The 21,602-nt window shown below is 47.1% G+C and overlaps 1 protein-coding gene across 1 annotated transcript in view; it reads left to right on the top strand.

The window, feature by feature from the left end:
- Nucleotides 1-20,013, top strand: part of LOC112240519 (inaD-like protein) — a 67,035-nt gene extending 47,022 nt beyond the window's left edge. The window contains exons 19-30 of the mRNA XM_042315444.1: nucleotides 164-408; nucleotides 1,461-1,552; nucleotides 1,851-2,184; nucleotides 3,152-3,235; nucleotides 4,094-4,287; nucleotides 4,949-5,096; nucleotides 5,402-5,476; nucleotides 5,603-5,714; nucleotides 6,018-6,061; nucleotides 7,470-7,573; nucleotides 8,029-8,152; nucleotides 17,733-20,013. Of these exons, the coding sequence (XP_042171378.1) occupies nucleotides 164-408; nucleotides 1,461-1,552; nucleotides 1,851-2,184; nucleotides 3,152-3,235; nucleotides 4,094-4,287; nucleotides 4,949-5,096; nucleotides 5,402-5,476; nucleotides 5,603-5,714; nucleotides 6,018-6,061; nucleotides 7,470-7,573; nucleotides 8,029-8,152; nucleotides 17,733-17,879 (1,703 nt within the window). The 3' untranslated portion in view covers nucleotides 17,880-20,013. The remainder of the gene's footprint in view (nucleotides 1-163; nucleotides 409-1,460; nucleotides 1,553-1,850; nucleotides 2,185-3,151; nucleotides 3,236-4,093; nucleotides 4,288-4,948; nucleotides 5,097-5,401; nucleotides 5,477-5,602; nucleotides 5,715-6,017; nucleotides 6,062-7,469; nucleotides 7,574-8,028; nucleotides 8,153-17,732) is intronic.
- Nucleotides 20,014-21,602: the final 1,589 nt, after the last annotated feature.

Raw genomic sequence — 21,602 nt, 5'->3', positions numbered from 1 at the left:
CACTAGTCTCCTAGACACTGACAGGAGGGGATTGAACCAGAATAAGCAATATGGCGTTGATTCTGAAGGTGAACACGGCCTTCATTTCCAACTTCAATCCTTTTGTGTTTCATTCTCTCTCTCTTTCTCTATATCTACTGCTTCCTCTCTGCCCCCCCCACAGAGAAGATGATGTCCAGGTATGGAGGTCTTCCAGGTGAGCTCCATATGATAGAACTAGAGAAGAGTCCCCGTGGAGTCACTAGCACCGAGGCCCCGGGACAGGGTCTGGTTCCTGGTCTGGGTCTCAGCCTGACGGAGGACAGGGAAGGTTCCAGAGCCCACCTCGGCGTCTACGTGGCCGGGGTCGACCCCCAGGGGGCGGCGGGGCGAGACGGACGGATACGGGTGGGAGATGAGCTACTGGAGGTGAGTCAGTGTGTGTGAGAGAGATTAGAGAAAGAGACACCACACTGCAGGTGGCAGTATGCCCCTCTTTCAGTTTGTTTTACTGACTCGTAGAAGTTTCAATGCAGACAGCCGTGAATGGAGCTGGCCATGCTGTCACAGAATACAGGATGGCACAGATACAAAGAAGGACCCTCTATCCACCTCTATGATGACCAGATACAAAGAAGGACCCTCTATCCACCTCTATGATGGCCAGATACAAAGAAGGACCCTCTATCCACCTCTATGATGGCCAGATACAAAGAAGGACCCTCTATCCACCTCTATGATGGCCAGATACAAAGAAGGACCCTCTATCCACCTCTATGATGGCCAGATACAAAGAAGGACCCTCTATCCACCTCTATGATGACCAGATACAAAGAAGGACCCTCTATCCACCTCTATGATGACCAGATACAAAGAAGGACCCTCTATCCACCTCTATGATAGCCAGATACAAAGAAGGACCCTCTATCCACCTCTATGATAGCCAGATACAAAGAAGGACCCTCTATCCACCTCTATGATGGCCAGATACAAAGAAGGACCCTCTATCCACCTCTATGATAGCCAGATACAAAGAAGGACCCTCTATCCACCTCTATGATGGCCAGATACAAAGAAGGACCCTCTATCCACCTCTATGATGGCCAGATGCAAAGAAGGACCCTCTATCCACCTCTATGATGGCCAGATGCAAAGAAGGACCCTCTATCCACCTCTATGATGGCCAGATACAAAGAAGGACCCTCTATCCACCTCTATGATTAAATCCCACCAACCCCCCCCATATATTTAGGATGTTTATAATAGCAATAAGGCACCTTGGGGGTTTGTGGTATATGGCCAATCTACCACGGCTAAGGGCTGTGTCCAGGCACTGACGATGCGTCGATTAAGTATGGTCATAGTCACCAGATCGCTACAGCCATTCCTCAACACTGTTGTAGAGGACCACAGCCCCTAACATACAGTACCATCAGATATAGTAGTAATGTGTAGTATTATATATTATGTCCTGGTTGTAGATCAACGGTCAGATCCTGTATGGACGTAGTCACCAGAACGCTACAGCCATCCTGAACGGGGCTCCTTCTAAAGTCCAGATTCTCCTCACCAGGTACAGTATAGAACCACGCGCCACACAGTAAATGGGATTACACTACACGCTGTTGAGATGCCCCCTTTTTGGACGTTTCGTGTAGAAGAGTTTGTATCAAATAAAATCAAACCATATCAAAGACATTTGACTGGTTTTAAAGTCATATGATTTTACTGTGCTTGAAATATTGTAACTATTTTGGATTTATTCGTTGTCAATACGGTGACCAACTAATCAACTGTGACCACCAATTACCTCATTATATTTCCAAAATGGCGACTGTGATGTCTAACAGAGATGTTATTGTTTTGATCAGGAATAAAGCCGCTCTGGCGCAGATGACTCAAGGACCCATGGGTGGGGACTCCTCCTCTTCCTCCCTCCATCCCTCCATCTCTCTCTCCTCTTTTCTCCATCCCTCCAATCACGTCTCTTCCTCCCATCCCCCCATTCCTCCCCACTCCTCCGTCGGCGCTGCCAGGAACGCCTCCTCCTCCTCCAGCAGGCGATCTGATTGGCCAACGGGCTCCGCTCTGACCCCTGACCTCCTGAGCTGTCCCATAATACCTGGCGTTGGCAGCACCATAGAGATCTGTAAAGGACACTTGGGCCTGGGACTCAGCATCGTGGGGGGGTGTGACACGCTACTGGTAAGAGAGACAGAGAGAGAGAGAGACAGAGATGGGAGAGAGAGAGATGGGAGAAAGAGAGAGAGAGAGAGATGGGAGAAAGAGAGAGAGAGAGATGGGAGAAAGAGAGAGAGAGAGAGATGGGAGAGAGAGATGGGAGAAAGAGAGAGAGAGAGATGGGAGAAAGAGAGAGAGAGAGAGATGGGAGAAAGAGAGAGAGAGAGAGAGATGGGAGAGAGAGAGAGAGATCGTGATAGTGTGTGTACCGTGGAGGTCTGTTAAGGACACATAACTCGGCCTCATCATCGGGATGATGTACTGTAGAACACCCTCTCCTGGGGTAGAATAACATAGTAGCTTTTCTCTCTCTTCTCCACCAGGGGGCCATAATAATCCATCAGGTTAATGATCTCTCTTCTCCACCAGGGGGCCATAATAATCCATGAGGTTAATGATCTCTCTTCTCCACCATAATAATCCATCAGGTTAATGATCTCTCTCCTCCACCAGGGGGCCATAATAATCCATCAGGTTAATGATCTCTCTTCTCCACCATAATAATCCATGAGGTTAATGATCTCTCTCTTCTCCACCATAATAATCCATGAGGTTAATGATCTCTCTGTTCTCCACCATAATAATCCATGAGGTTAATGATCTCTGTCTTCTCCACCATAATAATCCATGAGGTTAATGATCTCTCTCTTCTCCACCATAATAATCCATGAGGTTAATGATCACTCTGTTCTCCACCATAATAATCCATGAGGTTAATGATCTCTGTCTTCTCCACCATAATAATCCATGAGGTTAATGATCTCTCTTCTCCACCATAATAATCCATGAGGTTAATGATCTCTCTTCTCCACCATAATAATCCATGAGGTTAATGATCTCTCTTCTCCACCATAATAATCCATGAGGTTAATGATCTCTCTCTTCTCCACCATAACAATCCATGAGGTTAATGATCTCTCTTCTCCACCAGGGGGCAATAATAATCCATGAGGTTAATGATGGAGGAGCAGCTCAGAGAGACGGGAGGCTGTGGGCTGGAGACCAGCTACTAGAGGTATGGTTACACACACACACACACACACACACACACACACACACACACACACACACACACACACACACACCATAACACCATAATGACACACACATTGAGGTGCAGCTCTGAGAGACGGGAGGCTGTGGGCTGGAGACCAGCTACTAGAGGTATGGTTACACACACACACACACACACACACACACACACACACACACACACACACACATTGAGGTGCAGCTCTGAGAGACTGGAGGCTGTGGGCTGGAGACCAGCTACTAGAGGTATGGTTACACACACACACACACACACACACACACATTGAGGTGCAGCTCTGAGAGACGGGAGGCTGTGGGCTGGAGACCAGCTACTAGAGGTATGGTTACACACACACACACACACACACACACACATTGAGGTGCAGCTCTGAGAGACATCAGACAGTGGGTACTAGAGGTATGGTTACACACACACACACACACACACATTGAGGTGCAGCTCTGAGAGACATCAGACAGTGGGTACTAGAGGTATGGTTATACTAGAGCTATACAGCTAACTCTTCAGTGTTTCCTCATCTGGTGTGAGGAACCTTTCAGACATGGTACATTGAGGGGTTTAGTGCCAAGGGGGAGGGATTTAGGACCAGCTGAATCACTCACACTCCCTCCTATTCTCACTCTCTCACTCACTCTCACTCACTCACTCACTCACTCACTCACTCACTCACTCACTCACTCACTCACTCACTCTCACTCACTCACTCACTCACTCTCTATCTCACTCTCTATCTCACTCTCTCTCTTTCTCTCTCTCTTTCTCTCTCTCTCTCTCACTCTCTCTCTCTCTCTCTCACTCTCACTCACGCTCTTTCTCCAGGTGAATGGTATAGACCTGGGCCAGGCCACCCATGAGGAAGCTATAGGGGTGTTGAGGCTGACCCCTCAGCGGGTGCGTCTCACGGTGTTCAGACAACAGCAGGAGTACGGGGAGGAGGACCTGTGGGATGTCTTCCAGCTGGAGCTCAGACTACGACCTGGACAGACCTTGGGGCTCAGCACTGTAGGGAAGAGGTAACTGGTTCTCAACTATCTACTGGTTTTGAACTGTCAACTGGTTCTCAACTATCTACTGGTTTTGAACTGTCAACTGGTTCTCAACTATCTACTGGTTTCAGTTGTCAACTGGTTCTCAACTATCTACTGGTTTCAGCTGTCATCAGGTTCTCAACTATCTACTGGTTTCAGCTGTCAACTGGTTCTCAACTATCTACTGGTTTTGAACTGTCAACTGGTTCTCAACTATCTACTGGTTTTCAGCTGTCAACTGGTTCTCAACTATCTACTGGTTTCAGCTGTCAACTGGTTCTCAACTATCTACTGGTTTCAGCTGTCAACTGGTTCTCAACTATCTACTGGTTTCAGTTGTCAACTGGTTCTCAACTATCTACTGGTTTTCAGCTGTCATCTGGTTCTCAACTATCTACTGGTTTTCAGCTGTCATCTGGTTCTCAACTATCTACTGGTTTCAGCTGTCAACTGGTTCTCAACTATCTACTGGTTTCAGCTGTCATCTGGTTCTCAACTATCTACTGGTTTCAGCTGTCAACTGGTTCTCAACTATCTACTGGTTTCAGCTGTCATCTGGTTCTCAACTATCTACTGGTTTTGAACTGTCAACTGGTTCTCAACTGTCATGAACGTTATTGTGATGTCATGTTGATGTTTCCACTAGCAACGACACCGGTGTGTTTGTGTCTGAGATCCTTGGAGGGGGTGTGGCTGACGGAGACGGACGGCTGTTTCTAGGAGACCAGATCCTGTCAGTCAACAGAGAGGATGTCAGAACAGCTACACAGGAACACGTTACCTCACTGTTACAGGTGTGATACACACACACACACATACATACACACACACACACACACACACACACACACACACACAGAGAAAGAGAGGATGTCAGAGCAACCACACAGAACTATGTTTCCGTGCTGACACACACACCTCAGTTGTTAGAGAGGAAGTCAGCGAAACCACACAGGAACACGTGACGGCGCTGCTACAGAATTGACACACACACACACACACACAGAGGATGTGAGAGCAGCCACACAGGAACTCTGCTACTGATCTGACACACACACACAGGTTTAACTTCTCTCTATCTCTCTGCTGTGTCTCTCAGAGCTGCAGTAGTGGAACAGTGATCCTAGAGATCGCTCGCTTCAAAGCCGCCGGCGTTCACTACTCAGGAAGTCAGGTATAAACAGAGGGCTTCACGGCCTCTTCTCCCCACCAACATCATGTCTATCGTCACACTGTGGCTTTTGTCTTTCTCTTGTCAAAACTCGCCTGCTCTAAAAGTTTGTAACGTTGTGTCGTCCAGAGTGGTGACTCCGTCGGTAGTGACAGCTCCACCCTGACCCCGTCCACTGTGTATGAGGTCCAGAGCCACCACCAGGGGGAGACAGAGAGACGCCAGAGAGGACAGGACCACTGTGAGTGAGATTGAGCCGACTCAACATATTTAACAGTGTTTAAACAACATACCAACTCCATTGTAAACAGTAACTTAAAGTAAACTGCAGTAAAAGGTTTAGCCACCAGGGGGAGACAGAGAGGCGTCAGAGAGGAGAGGAGGCGACTGTGAGAGATTCACTCTGTGATTATGGGATGTCTGGTTTGTAACTCGACCTCATAGTAGACACATCAGTTCCAGCGCTGTAAACTCATTGAATGGATGTGAACTAGTGTACACCCAAAACATCCTTTTCAGTAATAAATGCTATTTTCCCCCACAGCAGTTGAAGACCACCATGAGATAAGGACAGTGGTGATGCATAAGGTGGGATACACACTACGTTGGGTTTGTGTCATTTCCTATCAGAGCAAATACTGAGCAAAGCTGGAATATATATGGTTGGTAGAGTCTCTGTTGTTATATGAAATATATATGGTTGTTATATGGAATATATATGGTTGGTAGAGTCTCTGTTGTTATATGAAATATATATGGTTGTTATATGGAATATATATGTTGTTATATGTAATATATATGGTTGGTAGAGTCTATATGTTGTTATATGTAATATATATGGTTGTTATATGTAATATATATGTTGTTATATGTAATATATATATAGTTATATGTAATATATATGTTGTTATATGTAATATATATTGTTGGTAGAGTCTATATGTTGTTATATGTAATATATATGTTGTTATATGTAATATATATGGTTGTTGTTTGTAATATAAATGTTGTTATATGTAATATATATATAGTTATATGTAATATATATGTTGTTATATGTAATATATATGTTGTTATATGTAATATATATGTTGTTATATGTTGCTATATATAATATATATGTTTGGTAGAGTCTATGTAATATGTAGTATATATGGTTGTTGTTTGTAATATACATGTTTGGTAGAGTCTATGTAATATGTAATATATATGGTTGTTATATGTAATATATATGTTGTTATATGTAATATATATATAGTTATATGTAATATATATGTTGTTATATGTAATATATATGGTTGTTGTTTGTAATATACATGTTTGGTAGAGTCTATGTAATATGTAGTATATATGTTGTTATATGTAATATAAATGGTTGTTATATGTAATATATATGGTTGTTGTTTGTAATATAAATGGTTGGTAGAGTCTATGTTGTTATATGTAATATATATGTTGTTATATGTAATATATATGGTTGTTGTTTGTAATACATATGTTTGGTAGAGTCTATGTAATATGTAATATATGTTGTTATATGTTGTTATATATAATATATATGTTTGGTAGAGTCTATGCAATATGTAGTATATATGTTGTTATATGTAATATAAATGGTTGGTATAGTCTATGTTGCTTTATGTAATATGTAATAATATATAAGGTTGGTAGAGTCTATGTTGTTATATGTAATATATATGTAGTTATATGTAATATATATGTAGTTATATGTAATATATATGTTGTTATATGTAATATATATGTTGTTATATGTAATATATATGTAGTTATATGTAATATATATGTTGTTATATGTAATATATATGTTGTTATATGTAATATATATGTTGTTATATGTGTTATATATGATATATATGGTTGGTAGAGTCTATGTTGTTATATGTAATATATATGTCTGTAGAGTATGTTGTTATATGTAATATATATGTTGTTACAGCGTTTCAATATGGATTAATAACGTCTCGTTGTTCTTCAGGTGCTGACTACAGGGTCGGTGGATGAGGACTGTGGAGGAGGACAGGGTCAGAGAGATGTAGGGCTCCCCTCCACAGGATCAGCTACCCTACACAACAACATGAGGTAGGACTCTGCTGCTATCGCATGTTATAAAGAGGGAGAAGGTAGAGGAGGCTGAGGACAGGGAGAGGGAGAGGAGACTGAGGATAGAGAGAGGGGGAGGGGGAGGAGGCTGAGGACAGGGAGAGGGGGAGGAGGCTGAGGATAGGGAGAGGGGGAGGAGGCTGAGGACAGGGAGAGGGGAGGAGGAGGCTGAGGACAGGGAGAAGGGGTGGAGGCTGAGGACAGGGAGAGGGAGAGGGGGAAGGCTGAGGACAGGGAGAGGGGAGGGGGGGAGGAGGCTGAGGAGAGGGGGAGGGAGAGGGGGCTGAGGACAGGGGGAGGGGGAGGAGGCTGAGGATAGGAAGAGGGGGAGGAGGCTGAGGACAGGGAGAGAGAGAGGGGGAGGAGGCTAGGGACAGGGAGAGGGGGAGGAGAACCGCAAATCTGACATGTTGTTGATGTTATATCTCCTACAGTCCCCAGTTTTATAGAACCATCAGTCTGGACAGAGGAGCTCTGGGTCTAGGCTTCAGTATAGTAGGAGGGTTCAGCAGTCCCCACGGAGACCTGCCCATCTACGTCAAAACTGTCTTCGGAAAGGTAACTGTCTATTTCATTTAGAAAGGTAACACAGGCCTCTATTTCATTTATAAAGGTAACACAGGCCTCTATTTCATTTAGAACGGTAACACAGGCCTCTATTTCATTTAGAAAGGTAACACAGGCCTCTATTTCATTTAGAACGGTGACAACAGGCTTCTATTTCATTTACAACGGTAACACCGGCCTCTATTTCATTTAGAAAGGTAACACAAGCCTCTATTTCATTTGGAACGGTAAAACAGGCCTCTATTTCATTTAGAAAGGTAACACAGGCCTCTATTTCATTTAGAAAGGTAACACAGGCCTCTATTTCATTTAGAACGGTAACACAGGCCTCTCTTTCATTTATAAAGGTAACACAGGCCTCTATTTAATTTAGAAAGGTAACACAGGCCTCTATTTCATTTAGAAATGTAACACAGGCCTCTATTTCATTTAGAAAGGTAACTGTCTATTTCATTTATAAAGGTAACACAGGCCTCTATTTCATTTATAAAGGTAACACAGGCCTCTATTTCATTTAGAAAGGTAACACAGGCCTCTATTTCATTTAGAAAGGTAACACAGGCCTCTATTTCATTTAGAAAGGTAACACAGGCCTCTATTTCATTTAGAAAGGGAACACAGGCCTCTATTTCATTTAGAAAGGTAACACAGGCCTCTATTTCATTTAGAACGGTAAAACAGGCCTCTACTTCATTAAGAAAGGTAACACGGGCCTCTATTTGATTTAGAAAGGTAACACAGGCCTCTATTTCATTTAGAAAGGTAACACAGACCTCTATTTCATTTAGAACGGTAACACAGACCTCTATTTCATTTAGAACGGTAACACAGGCCTCTATTTCATTTAGAAAGGTAACACAGGCCTCTATTTCATTTAGAACGGTAACACAGGCCTCTATTTCATTTAGAAAGGTAACTGTCTATTTCATTTATAAAGGTAACACAGGCCTCTATTTCATTTATAAAGGTAACACAGGCCTCTATTTCATTTAGAAAGGTAACACAGGCCTCTATTTCATTTAGAAAGGTAACACAGGCCTCTATTTCATTTAGAAAGGTAACACAGGCCTCTATTTAATTTAGAAAGGGAACACAGGCCTCTATTTCATTTAGAAAGGTAACACAGGCCTCTATTTCATTTAGAACGGTAAAACAGGCCTCTACTTCATTAAGAAAGGTAACACGGGCCTCTATTTGATTTAGAAAGGTAACACAGGCCTCTATTTCATTTAGAAAGGTAACACAGACCTCTATTTCATTTATTTAAAAGGTAACACAGGCCTCTATTTCATTTAGAACGGTAACACAGACCTCTATTTCATTTAACACAGGCCTCTATTTCATTTAGAACGGTAACACAGACCTCTATTTCATTTAGAACGGTAACACAGGCCTCTATTTCATTTAGAAAGGTAACACAGGCCTCTATTTCATTTAGAACGGTAACACAGGCCTCTATTTGATTTAGAAAGGTAACACATTATTTTAGTTCTCAATGTCAATTCAATATACCTATCATTCTACTGTAAATTCCTTGTTTCTTACAACTATCAAAAGTTACTCAACTGTCTGGCAACACCGGTAGAAACTCAAACAATGCAGCTGTGTTTGATGCAGTGTCTCTCTGTCTCTCCCTCTGCATCTGTCTCTCCCTCTGCATCTGTCTCTCTCTCTGCATCTGTCTCTCCCTCTGCATCTGTCTCTCCCTCTGCATCTGTCTCTCCCTCTGCATCTGTCTCTCCCTCTGCATCTGTCTCTCCCTCTGCATCTGTCTCTCTCTCTGCATCTGTCTCTCTCTCTGCATCTGTCTCTCCTGCATCTCTGCATCTGTCTCTCCCTCTGCATCTGTCTCTCTCTCTGCATCTGTCTCTCCCTCTGCATCTGTCTCTCTCTCTGCATCTGTCTCTCTCTCTGCATCTGTCTCTCCCTCTGCATCTGTCTCTCCCTCTGCATCTGTCTCTCTCTCTGCATCTGTCTCTCTCTCTGCATCTGTCTCTCTCTCTGCATCTGTCTCTCTCTCTGCATCTGTCTCTCTCTCTGCATCTGTCTCTCTCTCTGCATCTGTCTCTCCCTCTGCATCTGTCTCTCCCTCTGCATCTGTCTCTCCCTCTGCATCTGTCTCTCCTCTGCATCTGTCTCTCCCTCTGCATCTGTCTCTCCCTCTGCATCTGTCTCTCCCTCTGCATCTGTCTCTCCCTCTGCATCTGTCTCTCTCTCTGCATCTGTCTCTCCCTCTGCATCTGTCTCTCTGCATCTGCATCTGTCTCTCCCTCTGCATCTGTCTCTCCCTCTGCATCTGTCTCTCCCTCTGCATCTGTCTCTCCCTCTGCATCTGTCTCTCCCTCTGCATCTGTCTCTCCCTCTGCATCTGTCTCTCCCTCTGCATCTGTCTCTCTCTCTGCATCTGTCTCTCCCTCTGCATCTGTCTCTCCCTCTGCATCTGTCTCTCCCTCTGCATCTGTCTCTCCCTCTGCATCTGTCTCTCCCTCTGCATCTGTCTCTCCCTCTGCATCTGTCTCTCCCTCTGCATCTGTCTCTCCCTCTGCATCTGTCTCTCCCTCTGCATCTGTCTCTCCTCTGCATCTGTCTCTCCTCTGCATCTGTCTCTCCCTCTGCATCTGTCTCTCCCTCTGCATCTGTCTCTCCCTCTGCATCTGTCTCTCCCTCTGCATCTGTCTCTCCCTCTGCATCTGTCCCTCCCTCTGCATCTGTCCCTCCCTCTGCATCTGTCTCTCCCTCTGCATCTGTCTCTCCCTCTGCATCTGTCTCTCCCTCTGCATCTGTCCCTCTGCATCTGTCTCTCCCTCTGCATCTGTCTCTCCCTCTGCATCTGTCTCTCCCTCTGCATCTGTCTCTCCTCTGCATCTGTCTCTCCCTCTGCATCTGTCTCTCTCTCTGCATCTGTCTCTCTCTCTGCATCTGTCTCTCTCTCTGCATCTGTCTCTCCCTCTGCATCTGTCTCTCCTCTGCATCTGTCTCTCCCTCTGCATCTGTCTCTCCCTCTGCATCTGTCTCTCTCTCTGCATCTGTCTCTCCCTCTGCATCTGTCTCTCCCTCTGCATCTGTCTCTCCCTCTGCATCTGTCTCTCCCTCTGCATCTGTCTCTGCATCTGTCTCTCTGCATCTGTCTCTCCCTCTGCATCTGTCTCTCCCTCTGCATCTGTCTCTCCCTCTGCATCTGTCTCTCCCTCTGCATCTGTCTCTCTCTGCATCTGTCTCTCTCTCTGCATCTGTCTCTCTCTCTGCATCTGTCTCTCCCTCTGCATCTGTCTCTCCTCTGCATCTGTCTCTCTCTCTCATCTGTCTCTGCATCTGTCTCTCTCTGCATCTGTCTCTCTCTCTGCATCTGTCTCTCTCTCTGCATCTGTCTCTCTCTCTGCATCTGTCTCTCCCTCTGCATCTGTCTCTCTCTCTGCATCTGTCTCTCCCTCTGCATCTGTCTCTCCCTCTGCATCTGTCTCTCCCTCTGCATCTGTCTCTCCCTCTGCATCTGTCTCTCCCTCTGCATCTGTCTCTCTCTCTGCATCTGTCTCTCCCTCTGCATCTGTCTCTCTCTCTGCATCTGTCTCTCCCTCTGCATCTGTCTCTCCCTCTGCATCTGTCTCTCCCTCTGCATCTGTCTCTCCCTCTGCATCTGTCTCTCCCTCTGCATCTGTCTCTCCCTCTGCATCTGTCTCTCCCTCTGCATCTGTCTCTCTCTCTGCATCTGTCTCTCCCTCTGCATCTGTCTCTCCCTCTGCATCTGTCTCTCCCTCTGCATCTGTCTCTCCCTCTGCATCTGTCTCTCCCTCTGCATCTGTCTCTCCCTCTGCATCTGTCTCTCCCTCTGCATCTGTCTCTCCCTCTGCATCTGTCTCTCCCTCTGCATCTGTCTCTCCCTCTGCATCTGTCTCTCCCTCTGCATCTGTCTCTCCCTCTGCATCTGTCTCTCCCTCTGCATCTGTCTCTCCCTCTGCATCTGTCTCTCCCTCTGCATCTGTCTCTCCCTCTGCATCTGTCCCTCCCTCTGCATCTGTCCCTCCCTCTGCATCTGTCTCTCCCTCTGCATCTGTCTCTCCCTCTGCATCTGTCTCTCCCTCTGCATCTGTCCCTCTGCATCTGTCTCTCCCTCTGCATCTGTCTCTCCCTCTGCATCTGTCATCTGTCTCTCCCTCTGCATCTGTCTCTCCCTCTGCATCTGTCTCTCCCTCTGCATCTGTCTCTCCCTCTGCATCTGTCTCTCCTCTGCATCTGTCTCTCCCTCTGCATCTGTCTCTCCCTCTGCATCTGTCTCTCCTCTGCATCTGTCTCTCTCTCTGCATCTGTCTCTCCCTCTGCATCTGTCTCTCCCTCTGCATCTGTCTCTCCCTCTGCATCTGTCTCTCCCTGCATCTGTCTCTCCCTCTGCATCTGTCTCTCCCTCTGCATCTGTCTCTCCCTCTGCATCTGTCTCTCCCTCTGCATCTGTCTCTCCCTCTGCATCTGTCTCTCCCTCTGCATCTGTCTCTCCCTCTGCATCTGTCTCTCCCTCTGCATCTGTCCCTCCCTCTGCATCTGTCCCTCTGCATCTGTCTCTCCCTCTGCATCTGTCTCTCCCTCTGCATCTGTCTCTCCCTCTGCATCTGTCTCTCCTCTGCATCTGTCCCTCTGCTCTGCATCTGTCTCTCCCTCTGCATCTGTCTCTCCCTCTGCATCTGTCTCTCCCTCTGCATCTGTCTCTCCCTCTGCATCTGTCTCTCCCTCTGCATTTGTCTCTCCCTCTGCATCTGTCTCTCCCTCTGCATCTGTCTCTCCCTCTGCATCTGTCTCTGCATCTGTCTCCCTCTGCATCTGTCTCTCCCTCTGCATCTGTCTCTCCCTCTGCATCTGTCTCTCCCTCTGCATCTGTCTCTCCCTCTGCATGTGTCTCTCCCTCTGCATCTGTCTCTCCCTCTGCATCTGTCTCTCTCTCTGCATCTGTCTCTCTCTCTGCATCTGTCTCTCCCTCTGCATCTGTCTCTCCCTCTGCATCTGTCTCTCCTCTGCATCTGTCTCTCCCTCTGCATCTGTCTCTGCATCTGTCTCTCTCTGCATCTGTCTCCCTCTGCATCTGTCTCTCCCTCTGCATCTGTCTCTCTCTCTGCATCTGTCTCTCTCTCTGCATCTGTCTCTCTCTCTGCATCTGTCTCTCTCATCTGCATCTGTCTCTCCCTCTGCATCTGTCTCTCCCTCTGCATCTGTCTCTCCCTCTGCATCTGTCTCTCCCTCTGCATCTGTCTCTCCCTCTGCATCTGTCTCTCCCTCTGCATCTGTCCCTCCCTCTGCATCTGTCCCTCTGCATCTGTCTCTCCTCTGCATCTGTCTCTCCCTCTGCATCTGTCTCTCCCTCTGCATCTGTCCCTCCCTCTGCATCTGTCTCTCCCTCTGCATCTGTCTCTCTCTCTGCATCTGTCTCTCCCTCTGCATCTGTCTCTCCCTCTGCATCTGTCTCTCCCTCTGCATCTGTCTCTCTCTCTGCATCTGTCTCTCCCTCTGCATCTGTCTCTCCTGTCTCTGCATCTGTCTCTCCCTCTGCATCTGTCTCTCCCTCTGCATCTGTCTCTCCCTCTGCATCTGTCTCTCCCTCTGCATCTGTCTCTCCCTCTGCATCTGTCCCTCCCTCTGCATCTGTCCCTCCCTCTGCATCTGTCTCTCCCTCTGCATCTGTCTCTCCCTCTGCATCTGTCTCTCCCTCTGCATCTGTCTCTCCCTCTGCATCTGTCCCTGCATCTGTCTCTCCTCTGCATCTGTCCCTCCCTCTGCATCTGTCTCTCCCTCTGCATCTGTCTCTCCCTCTGCATCTGTCTCTCTCTGCATCTGTCCCTCTGCATCTGTCTCTGTCCCTCTGCATCTGTCTCTCCCTCTGCATCTGTCTCTCCCTCTGCATCTGTCTCTCCCTCTGCATCTGTCTCTCCCTCTGCATCTGTCTCTCCCTCTGCATCTGTCTCTCCCTCTGCATCTGTCCCTCTCTCTGCATCTGTCTCTCCCTCTGCATCTGTCTCTCCCTCTGCATCTGTCTCTCCCTCTGCATCTGTCCTCCTCTGCATCTGTCTCTCCCTCTGCATCTGTCTCTCCCTCTGCATCTGTCTCTCCCTCTGCATCTGTCTCTCCCTCTGCATCTGTCTCTCCCTCTGCATCTGTCTCTCCTCTGCATCTGTCTCTCCCTCTGCATCTGTCTCTCCCTCTGCATCTGTCTCTCCCTCTGCATCTGTCTCTCCTCTGCATCTGTCTCTCCCTCTGCATCTGTCTCTCCCTCTGCATCTGTCTCCCTCTGCATCTGTCCCTCTGCATCTGTCTCTCCCTCTGCATCTGTCTCTCCCTCTGCATCTGTCTCTCCCTCTGCATCTGTCTCTCCCTCTGCATCTCCCTCTGCATCTGTCCCTCTGCATCTGTCTCTCCTCTGCATCTCTCCCTCCCTCTGCATCTGTCTCTCCTCTGCATCTGTCTCTCCCTCTGCATCTGTCTCTCCCTCTGCATCTGTCTCTCCCTCTGCATCTGTCTCTCCCTCTGCATCTGTCTCTCCCTCTGCATCTGTCTCTCCCTCTGCATCTGTCTCTCCCTCTGCATCTGTCTCTCCCTCTGCATCTGTCTCTCCCTCTGCATCTGTCTCTCCCTCTGCATCTGTCTCTCCCTCTGCATCTGTCTCTCCCTCTGCATCTGTCTCTCCCTCTGCATCTGTCTCTCCCTCTGCATCTGTCTCTCCCTCTGCATCTGTCTCTCCCTCTGCATCTGTCTCTCTCTCTGCATCTGTCTCTCCTCTGCATCTGTCTCTCCCTCTGCATCTGTCTCTCCCTCTGCATCTGTCTCTCCCTCTGCATCTGTCTCTCCCTCTGCATCTGTCTCTCTCTCTGCATCTGTCTCTCTCTCTGCATCTGTCTCTCCCTCTGCATCTGTCTCTCCCTCTGCATCTGTCTCTCTCTCTGCATCTGTCTCTCTCTCTGCATCTGTCTCTCTCTCTGCATCTGTCTCTCTCTCTGCATCTGTCTCTCCCTCTGCATCTGTCTCTCCCTCTGCATCTGTCCTCTGCATCTGTCTCTCCCTCTGCATCTGTCTCTCCCTCTGCATCTGTCTCTCCCTCTGCATCTGTCCTCCCTCTGCATCTGTCCCTCTGCATCTGTCTCTCCCTCTGCATCTGTCTCTCCCTCTGCATCTGTCTCTCCCTCTGCATCTGTCCCTCCCTCTGCATCTGTCTCTCCCTCTGCATCTGTCTCTCTCTCTGCATCTGTCTCTCCCTCTGCATCTGTCTCTCCCTCTGCATCTGTCTCTCCCTCTGCATCTGTCTCTCTCTCTGCATCTGTCTCTCCCTCTGCATCTGTCTCTCCCTCTGCATCTGTCTCTCCCTCTGCATCTGTCTCTCCCTCTGCATCTGTCTCTCCCTCTGCATCTGTCTCTCCCTCTGCATCTGTCTCTCCCTCTGCATCTGTCTCTCCCTCTGCATCTGTCTCTCCCTCTGCATCTGTCTCTCCCTCTGCATCTGTCTCTCCCTCTGCATCTGTCTCTCCCTCTGCATCTGTCTCTCCCTCTGCATCTGTCCCTCTGCATCTGTCTCTCCCTCTGCATCTGTCCTCCCTCTGCATCTGTCTCTCCCTCTGCATCTGTCTCTCCCTCTGCATCTGTCTCTCCCTCTGCATCTGTCTCATCTGTCTCTCCCTCTGCATCTGTCTCTCCCTCTGCATCTGTCATCTGTCTCTCCCTCTGCATCTGTCTCTCCTCTGCATCTGTCTCTCCCTCTGCATCTGTCTCTCCCTCTGCATCTGTCTCTCCCTCTGCATCTGTCTCTCCCTCTGCATCTGTCTCTGCATCTGTCTCTCCCTCTGCATCTGTCTCTCCCTCTGCATCTGTCTCTCCCTCTGCATCTGTCTCTCCCTCTGCATCTGTCTCTCCCTCTGCATCTGTCTCTCCCTCTGCATCTGTCTCTCCCTCTGCATCTGTCTCTCCCTCTGCATCTGTCCTCCCCTCTGCATCTGTCCCTCTGCATCTGTCTCTCTCTCTCCTCTGCATCTGTCTCTCCCTCTGCATCTGTCTCTCCCTCTGCATCTGTCTCTCCTGTCTCTCCCTCTGCATCTGTCCCTCCCTCTGCATCTGTCTCTCCCTCTGCATCTGTCTCTCCCTCTGCATCTGTCTCTCCCTCTGCATCTGTCTCTCCCTCTGCATCTGTCTCTCCCTCTGCATCTGTCTCTCCCTCTGCATCTGTCTCTCCCTCTGCATCTGTCTCTCCCTCTGCATCTGTCTCTCCTGCTCTGCATCTGTCTCTCCCTCTGCATCTGTCTCTCCCTCTGCATCTGTCTCTCCCTCTGCATCTGTCTCTCCCTCTGCATCTGTCCCTCTCTCTGCATCTGTCTCTCCCTCTGCATCTGCATCTGTCTCTCCCTCTGCATCTGTCTCTCCCTCTGCATCTGTCCCTCCCTCTGCATCTGTCCCTCTGCATCTGTCTCTCCCTCTGCATCTGTCCCTCCCTCTGCATCTGTCCCTCCCTCTGCATCTGTCTCTCCCTCTGCATCTGTCTCTCCCTCTGCATCTGTCTCTCCCTCTGCATCTGTCTCCCTCCATCTGTCTCTCCCTCTGCATCTGTCTCTCCCTCTGCATCTGTCTCCCTCTGCATCTGTCTGCATCTGTCTCTCCCTCTGCATCTGTCTCTCCCTCTGCATCTGTCTCTCCCTCTGCATCTGTCTCTCCCTCTGCATCTGTCTCTCCCTCTGCATCTGTCTCTCCCTCTGCATCTGTCTCTCCCTCTGCATCTGTCTCTCCCTCTGCATCTGTCTCTCCCTCTGCATCTGTCTCTCCCTCTGCATCTGTCTCTCCCTCTGCATCTGTCCCTCCCTCTGCATCTGTCCCTCTGCATCTGTCTCTCCTCTGCATCTGTCTCTCCCTCTGCATCTGTCTCTCCCTCTGCATCTGTCCCTCCCTCTGCATCTGTCTCTCATCTGTCTCTCCCTCTGCATCTGTCTCTCCCTCTGCATCTGTCTCTCCCTCTGCATCTGTCTCTCCCTCTGCATCTGTCTCTCCCTCTGCATCTGTCTCTCCCTCTGCATCTGTCTCTCCCTCTGCATCTGTCTCTCCCTCTGCATCTGTCTCTCCTCTGCATCTGTCTCTCCCTCTGCATCTGTCTCTCCCTCTGCATCTGTCTCTCTCTGCATCTGTCCTCCTCTGCATCTGTCTCTCCCTCTGCATCTGTCTCTCCCTCTGCATCTGTCCCTCCCTCTGCATCTGTCCCTCCCTCTGCATCTGTCTCCCCTCTGCATCTGTCTCTCCCTCTGCATCTGTCCCCCTCTGCATCTGTCTCCCTCCCTCTGCATCTGTCTCTCCCTCTGCATCTGTCTGCATCTGTCTGTCTCCCTCTGCATCTGTCTCTCCCTCTGCATCTGTCTCTCCCTCTGCATCTGTCTCTCCCTCTGCATCTGTCTCTCCCTCTGCATCTGTCTCTCCCTCTGCATCTGTCTCTCCCTCTGCATCTGTCTCTCCCTCTGCATCTGTCTCTCCCTCTGCATCTGTCTCTCCCTCTGCATCTGTCTCTCCCTCTGCATCTGTCTCTCCCTCTGCATCTGTCTCTCCCTCTGCATCTGTCTCTCTCCAGGGAGCAGCGATTGAGGACGGCAGGCTGCAGCGCGGGGATCAGATCCTCGCCGTGAACGGTCACAGTCTGGAGGGGGTCACCCACGCCGGCGCCGTCGCCATACTGAAGAGGACCAAGGGAACTGTAGTCCTCACCGTACTCTCCTGAGTGTAAGTCCTCACACAACCGCCTGTCGCCCTTTGATGATGTCATCAGCAGACTACATCAGGGTTGTGTTCATCAGGAAACGGACAAAACAGGGAGGGACTGTCTGAACTTTTATTTCAATAAGAAACATTCATTTATGTGTTCTGTTGCAAAACGTTTCGCTACGGTGTGTGCTAATGAACATGACCCTGTTTATCTCTAGAAGGAGGTGAAGATTCTCACAGAAGAATGTCTTCTATATGTCCTCCTAGATGTAACCGGTTCTCATTGTAACAAAACTATGAACCCTGTAATACATTTCTATGTGTCTGTGTACATCAATATGGACCTCATCATACCAGACTACTGACATCACTGTCTCTCCTTCTAAATGCACCTCATCATACCAAACTACTGACTACTCACATCACTGTGTCTCCTTCTAAATGCACCTCATCATACCAGACTACTGACATCACTGTGTCTCCTTCTAAATGCACCTCATCATACCAGACTACTGACATCACTGTGTCTCCTTCTAAATGCACCTCATCATACCAGACTACTGACATCACTGTGTCTCCTTCTAAATGCACCTCATCATACCAGACTACTGATATCACTGTGTCTCCTTCTAAATGGACCTCATCATACCAGACTACTGACTACTCACATCACTGTCTCCTTCAAAATGCACCTCATCATACCAGACTACTGACATCACTGTCTCTCCTTCTAAATGGACCTCATCATACCAGACGACTGACTACTCACATCACTGTCTCCTTCTAAATGCACCTCATCATACCAGACTACTGACATCACTGTCTCCTTCTAAATGGACCTCATCATACCAGACTACTGACATCACTGTCTCCTTCTAAATGCACCTCATCATACCAGACTACTGACATCACTGTTTCATTCTCAATGCACCTCATTATAGCAGACTACTCACATCACTGTGTCTCCTTCTAAATGCACCTCATCATACCAGACTACTGACTACTCACATCACTGTGTCTCCTTCTAAATGCACCTCATCATACCAGACTACTGACGACTCACATCACTGTGTCTCCTTCTAAATGGACCTCATCATACCAGACTACTGACGACTCACATCACTAACTAACACACTCTAATGACGCAAGAACAAATGCGGCAATAGATGCCAAGACTCTTCTCCAATCTTTTATATTGGCGTTTAGGTGTAGAATTTACATTCAAATTAAGAATTCAAAATGGGAGTCTTTTTCTCTCTCTCTCTCTCTCTCTCTCTCTCTCTCTCTCTTTCTCTCTGTTTCGTTAGTTGCTACCTGAACTACATGAATAGGATGCGGTTTATTTCTATTTCATTACGTAACTTTATACTTCGATCATGTTCATGAATGTATTAATGTGACTGTTATTTAACCATTTATTTATTCTGTTTTATATGTTGCCTGTAGGAAGGCGTACTAACCTGTACTTTTGTTTTATTATTCAATATGAATGTAATTTAGAAAGAAACTATTAAAGTTTTACGAGATGAATTTTCTACAGTATAGATAGAATATTGGTATTTTAAGCTCTTCGGCTGCTAATACTGAATACTGAATGTATTGTAGTTTACTGATATACTGCCAGCTTACTATAGCTACAGCTATTACTAATACTATATACAGGCTGGACGACAACGTGCCGCGTGCATCGATGAGGCAGTAGGCCACGTGGTGTTATGATTCTGAACGTTCCGATACCTAGCAACAATGACAACAAGCCGCCACGTGGTGTTATGATTCTGAACGTTCCGATACCTAGCAACAATGACAACAAGCCGCCACGTGGTGTTATGATTCTGAACGTTCCGATACCTAGCAACAATGACAACAAGCCGCCACGTGGTGTTATGATTCTGAACGTTCCGATACCTAGCAACAATGACAACAAGCCGCCACGTGGGGAATCGTAGGTGGCTCGTTTCAGCTCGTTCTATCTCGTTGTTGATACCATGTCTTGTTTTGAGGTGTTTTGACTCATTTCACGTTTGTGCTAATATAGCAAAACATCATCTAGCTAGCTAACCAATAACTGTAAGAATGTATTTGTGACAACAATTGCTCATTGTGTAAATGTATTTATGTTTTCAATAAAAATATAGTTTACAACAACACGCCAAGGTCAACTTAGTCTGTTTTGCCCCATAGTTGTGCACGCGTCGGTTTTGTTGCTAAACAACCAACCCGTCTACGCGAAATAGATCAGTACTTATCACACAAAGAAACATTGATTCTTAATCAACCAAAGAATCCACGAATCAACCAATCAATGATGGGCGCTGATCTGTTTTGCATCGGTATAGAATGAATGACGACTTGTCAGTATCTAATTTCTGCAATGCAATAGTTATTTATTTTATGTATCTATTCATTGTGTTTTATATATTCTCTGTAGGAACCTCTTTACCAATAGTTTTTCAGTTCTTCCCTGCTAGAACCTTTTAGGTTCTAGAACCTTTTAGGAACCTTTTAGGTTCTAGAACCTTTTAGGATCTAGAACCTTTCAGAGGAGTGTTTGTATAGGAGAAGGTGATACCTGTATTCCGTATGTTACTCCATATGTCATCTGTAGACAAGTCAGTTCGTCAAATTTGTGCCCCGCTAAGAGCTGCCTCGGTCAACTGTAAGTGATGTTACTGTGAAATGGAAACGTCTAGGAGCAACAACGGCTCAGCCGCGAAGTGGCAGGCTACACAAACCATTCCGACGTTGCTTTGGCTGTATGCTTGGGGTGATTTTCCAGTTGGGACATAAAATATTCGCCCCCCCCCACTCCTTACCAGTCCTTACCAGTCCCTGCCGCCACCACCTTGCTTCACGGTGGGGATGGTGTTATAAGGGTGATGACCTGCAGACATAGCGCTTTGCATTCAGGCCAACGAGTAACATGTTTGTCTCATTAGACCACAGAATATTTAGCCTTATTCCCTCAGTCTTTAATGTGCTTTTATGCCATCTCCAGGCGTGCTGTCATGTGCCTTCTCAGGAGTGGCTTCCATCTGTCTACTCTCCCATAAAGCCCAGATTGGTGAAGTGCTGTAGAGACTGTTGTCCTTCTGGCAGGTTCTCCCATCTCACCCAAGGAACTCTGTATTTCTGTCAGAATGGTCATTGAGTTCTTGGTCACCTCCCTGACTGAGAACCTTCTTGCCCCGTTTCTTAGTCTGGTAGCACAGTCAGCTCTAGGCAGAGTCTGGGTAGTTCCATATTTTTTCAATTTCCCAATGATGGAGACCACTGTGCTCTTGGAAATGTTCAACACTCTAGAAATGGTTTTATACCCTTCCCCAGATCAAAATTCTATCTCAGATATCTGTGGACAGTCCCTTGGATTTCATGGTGTAGTTTCTGACTGTGGAACCTTATATAGACAGGTGTGTTTCACGTCCAAACGATTGAATTGGCCGCAGACGGACTCCAATCAAGTTGTAGTGACATGTCAAGGATGATGAAAGGAAACAGGAAGTAGCTGAGCTCAGTTTGGAGCATCAAAACAAAAGGGGTGTGACTACTTATGTAAATTAGATATTTCTGAATTTTACATTTTCAATACATTTGCAATAATTTCTAAAAACATGTTTTCCTTTTGTTATTATGTGGTATTGTGTGTAGATGGGTCAGATATATATTTTAAATTTAATCCATTTTGAATTCAGGCTGTAACACAACAAAAATGTGGAATAAATCAAAGAGGTATTAATAC

The sequence above is a fragment of the Oncorhynchus tshawytscha genome, unplaced genomic scaffold (assembly GCF_018296145.1).
Source record: "Oncorhynchus tshawytscha isolate Ot180627B unplaced genomic scaffold, Otsh_v2.0 Un_contig_2828_pilon_pilon, whole genome shotgun sequence".
Taxonomy (NCBI): Eukaryota; Metazoa; Chordata; class Actinopteri; order Salmoniformes; family Salmonidae; genus Oncorhynchus; species Oncorhynchus tshawytscha.
The sequence above is the reverse complement of the archived record's forward strand: the minus strand, read 5'-3'. Positions and strand labels throughout refer to the sequence as shown.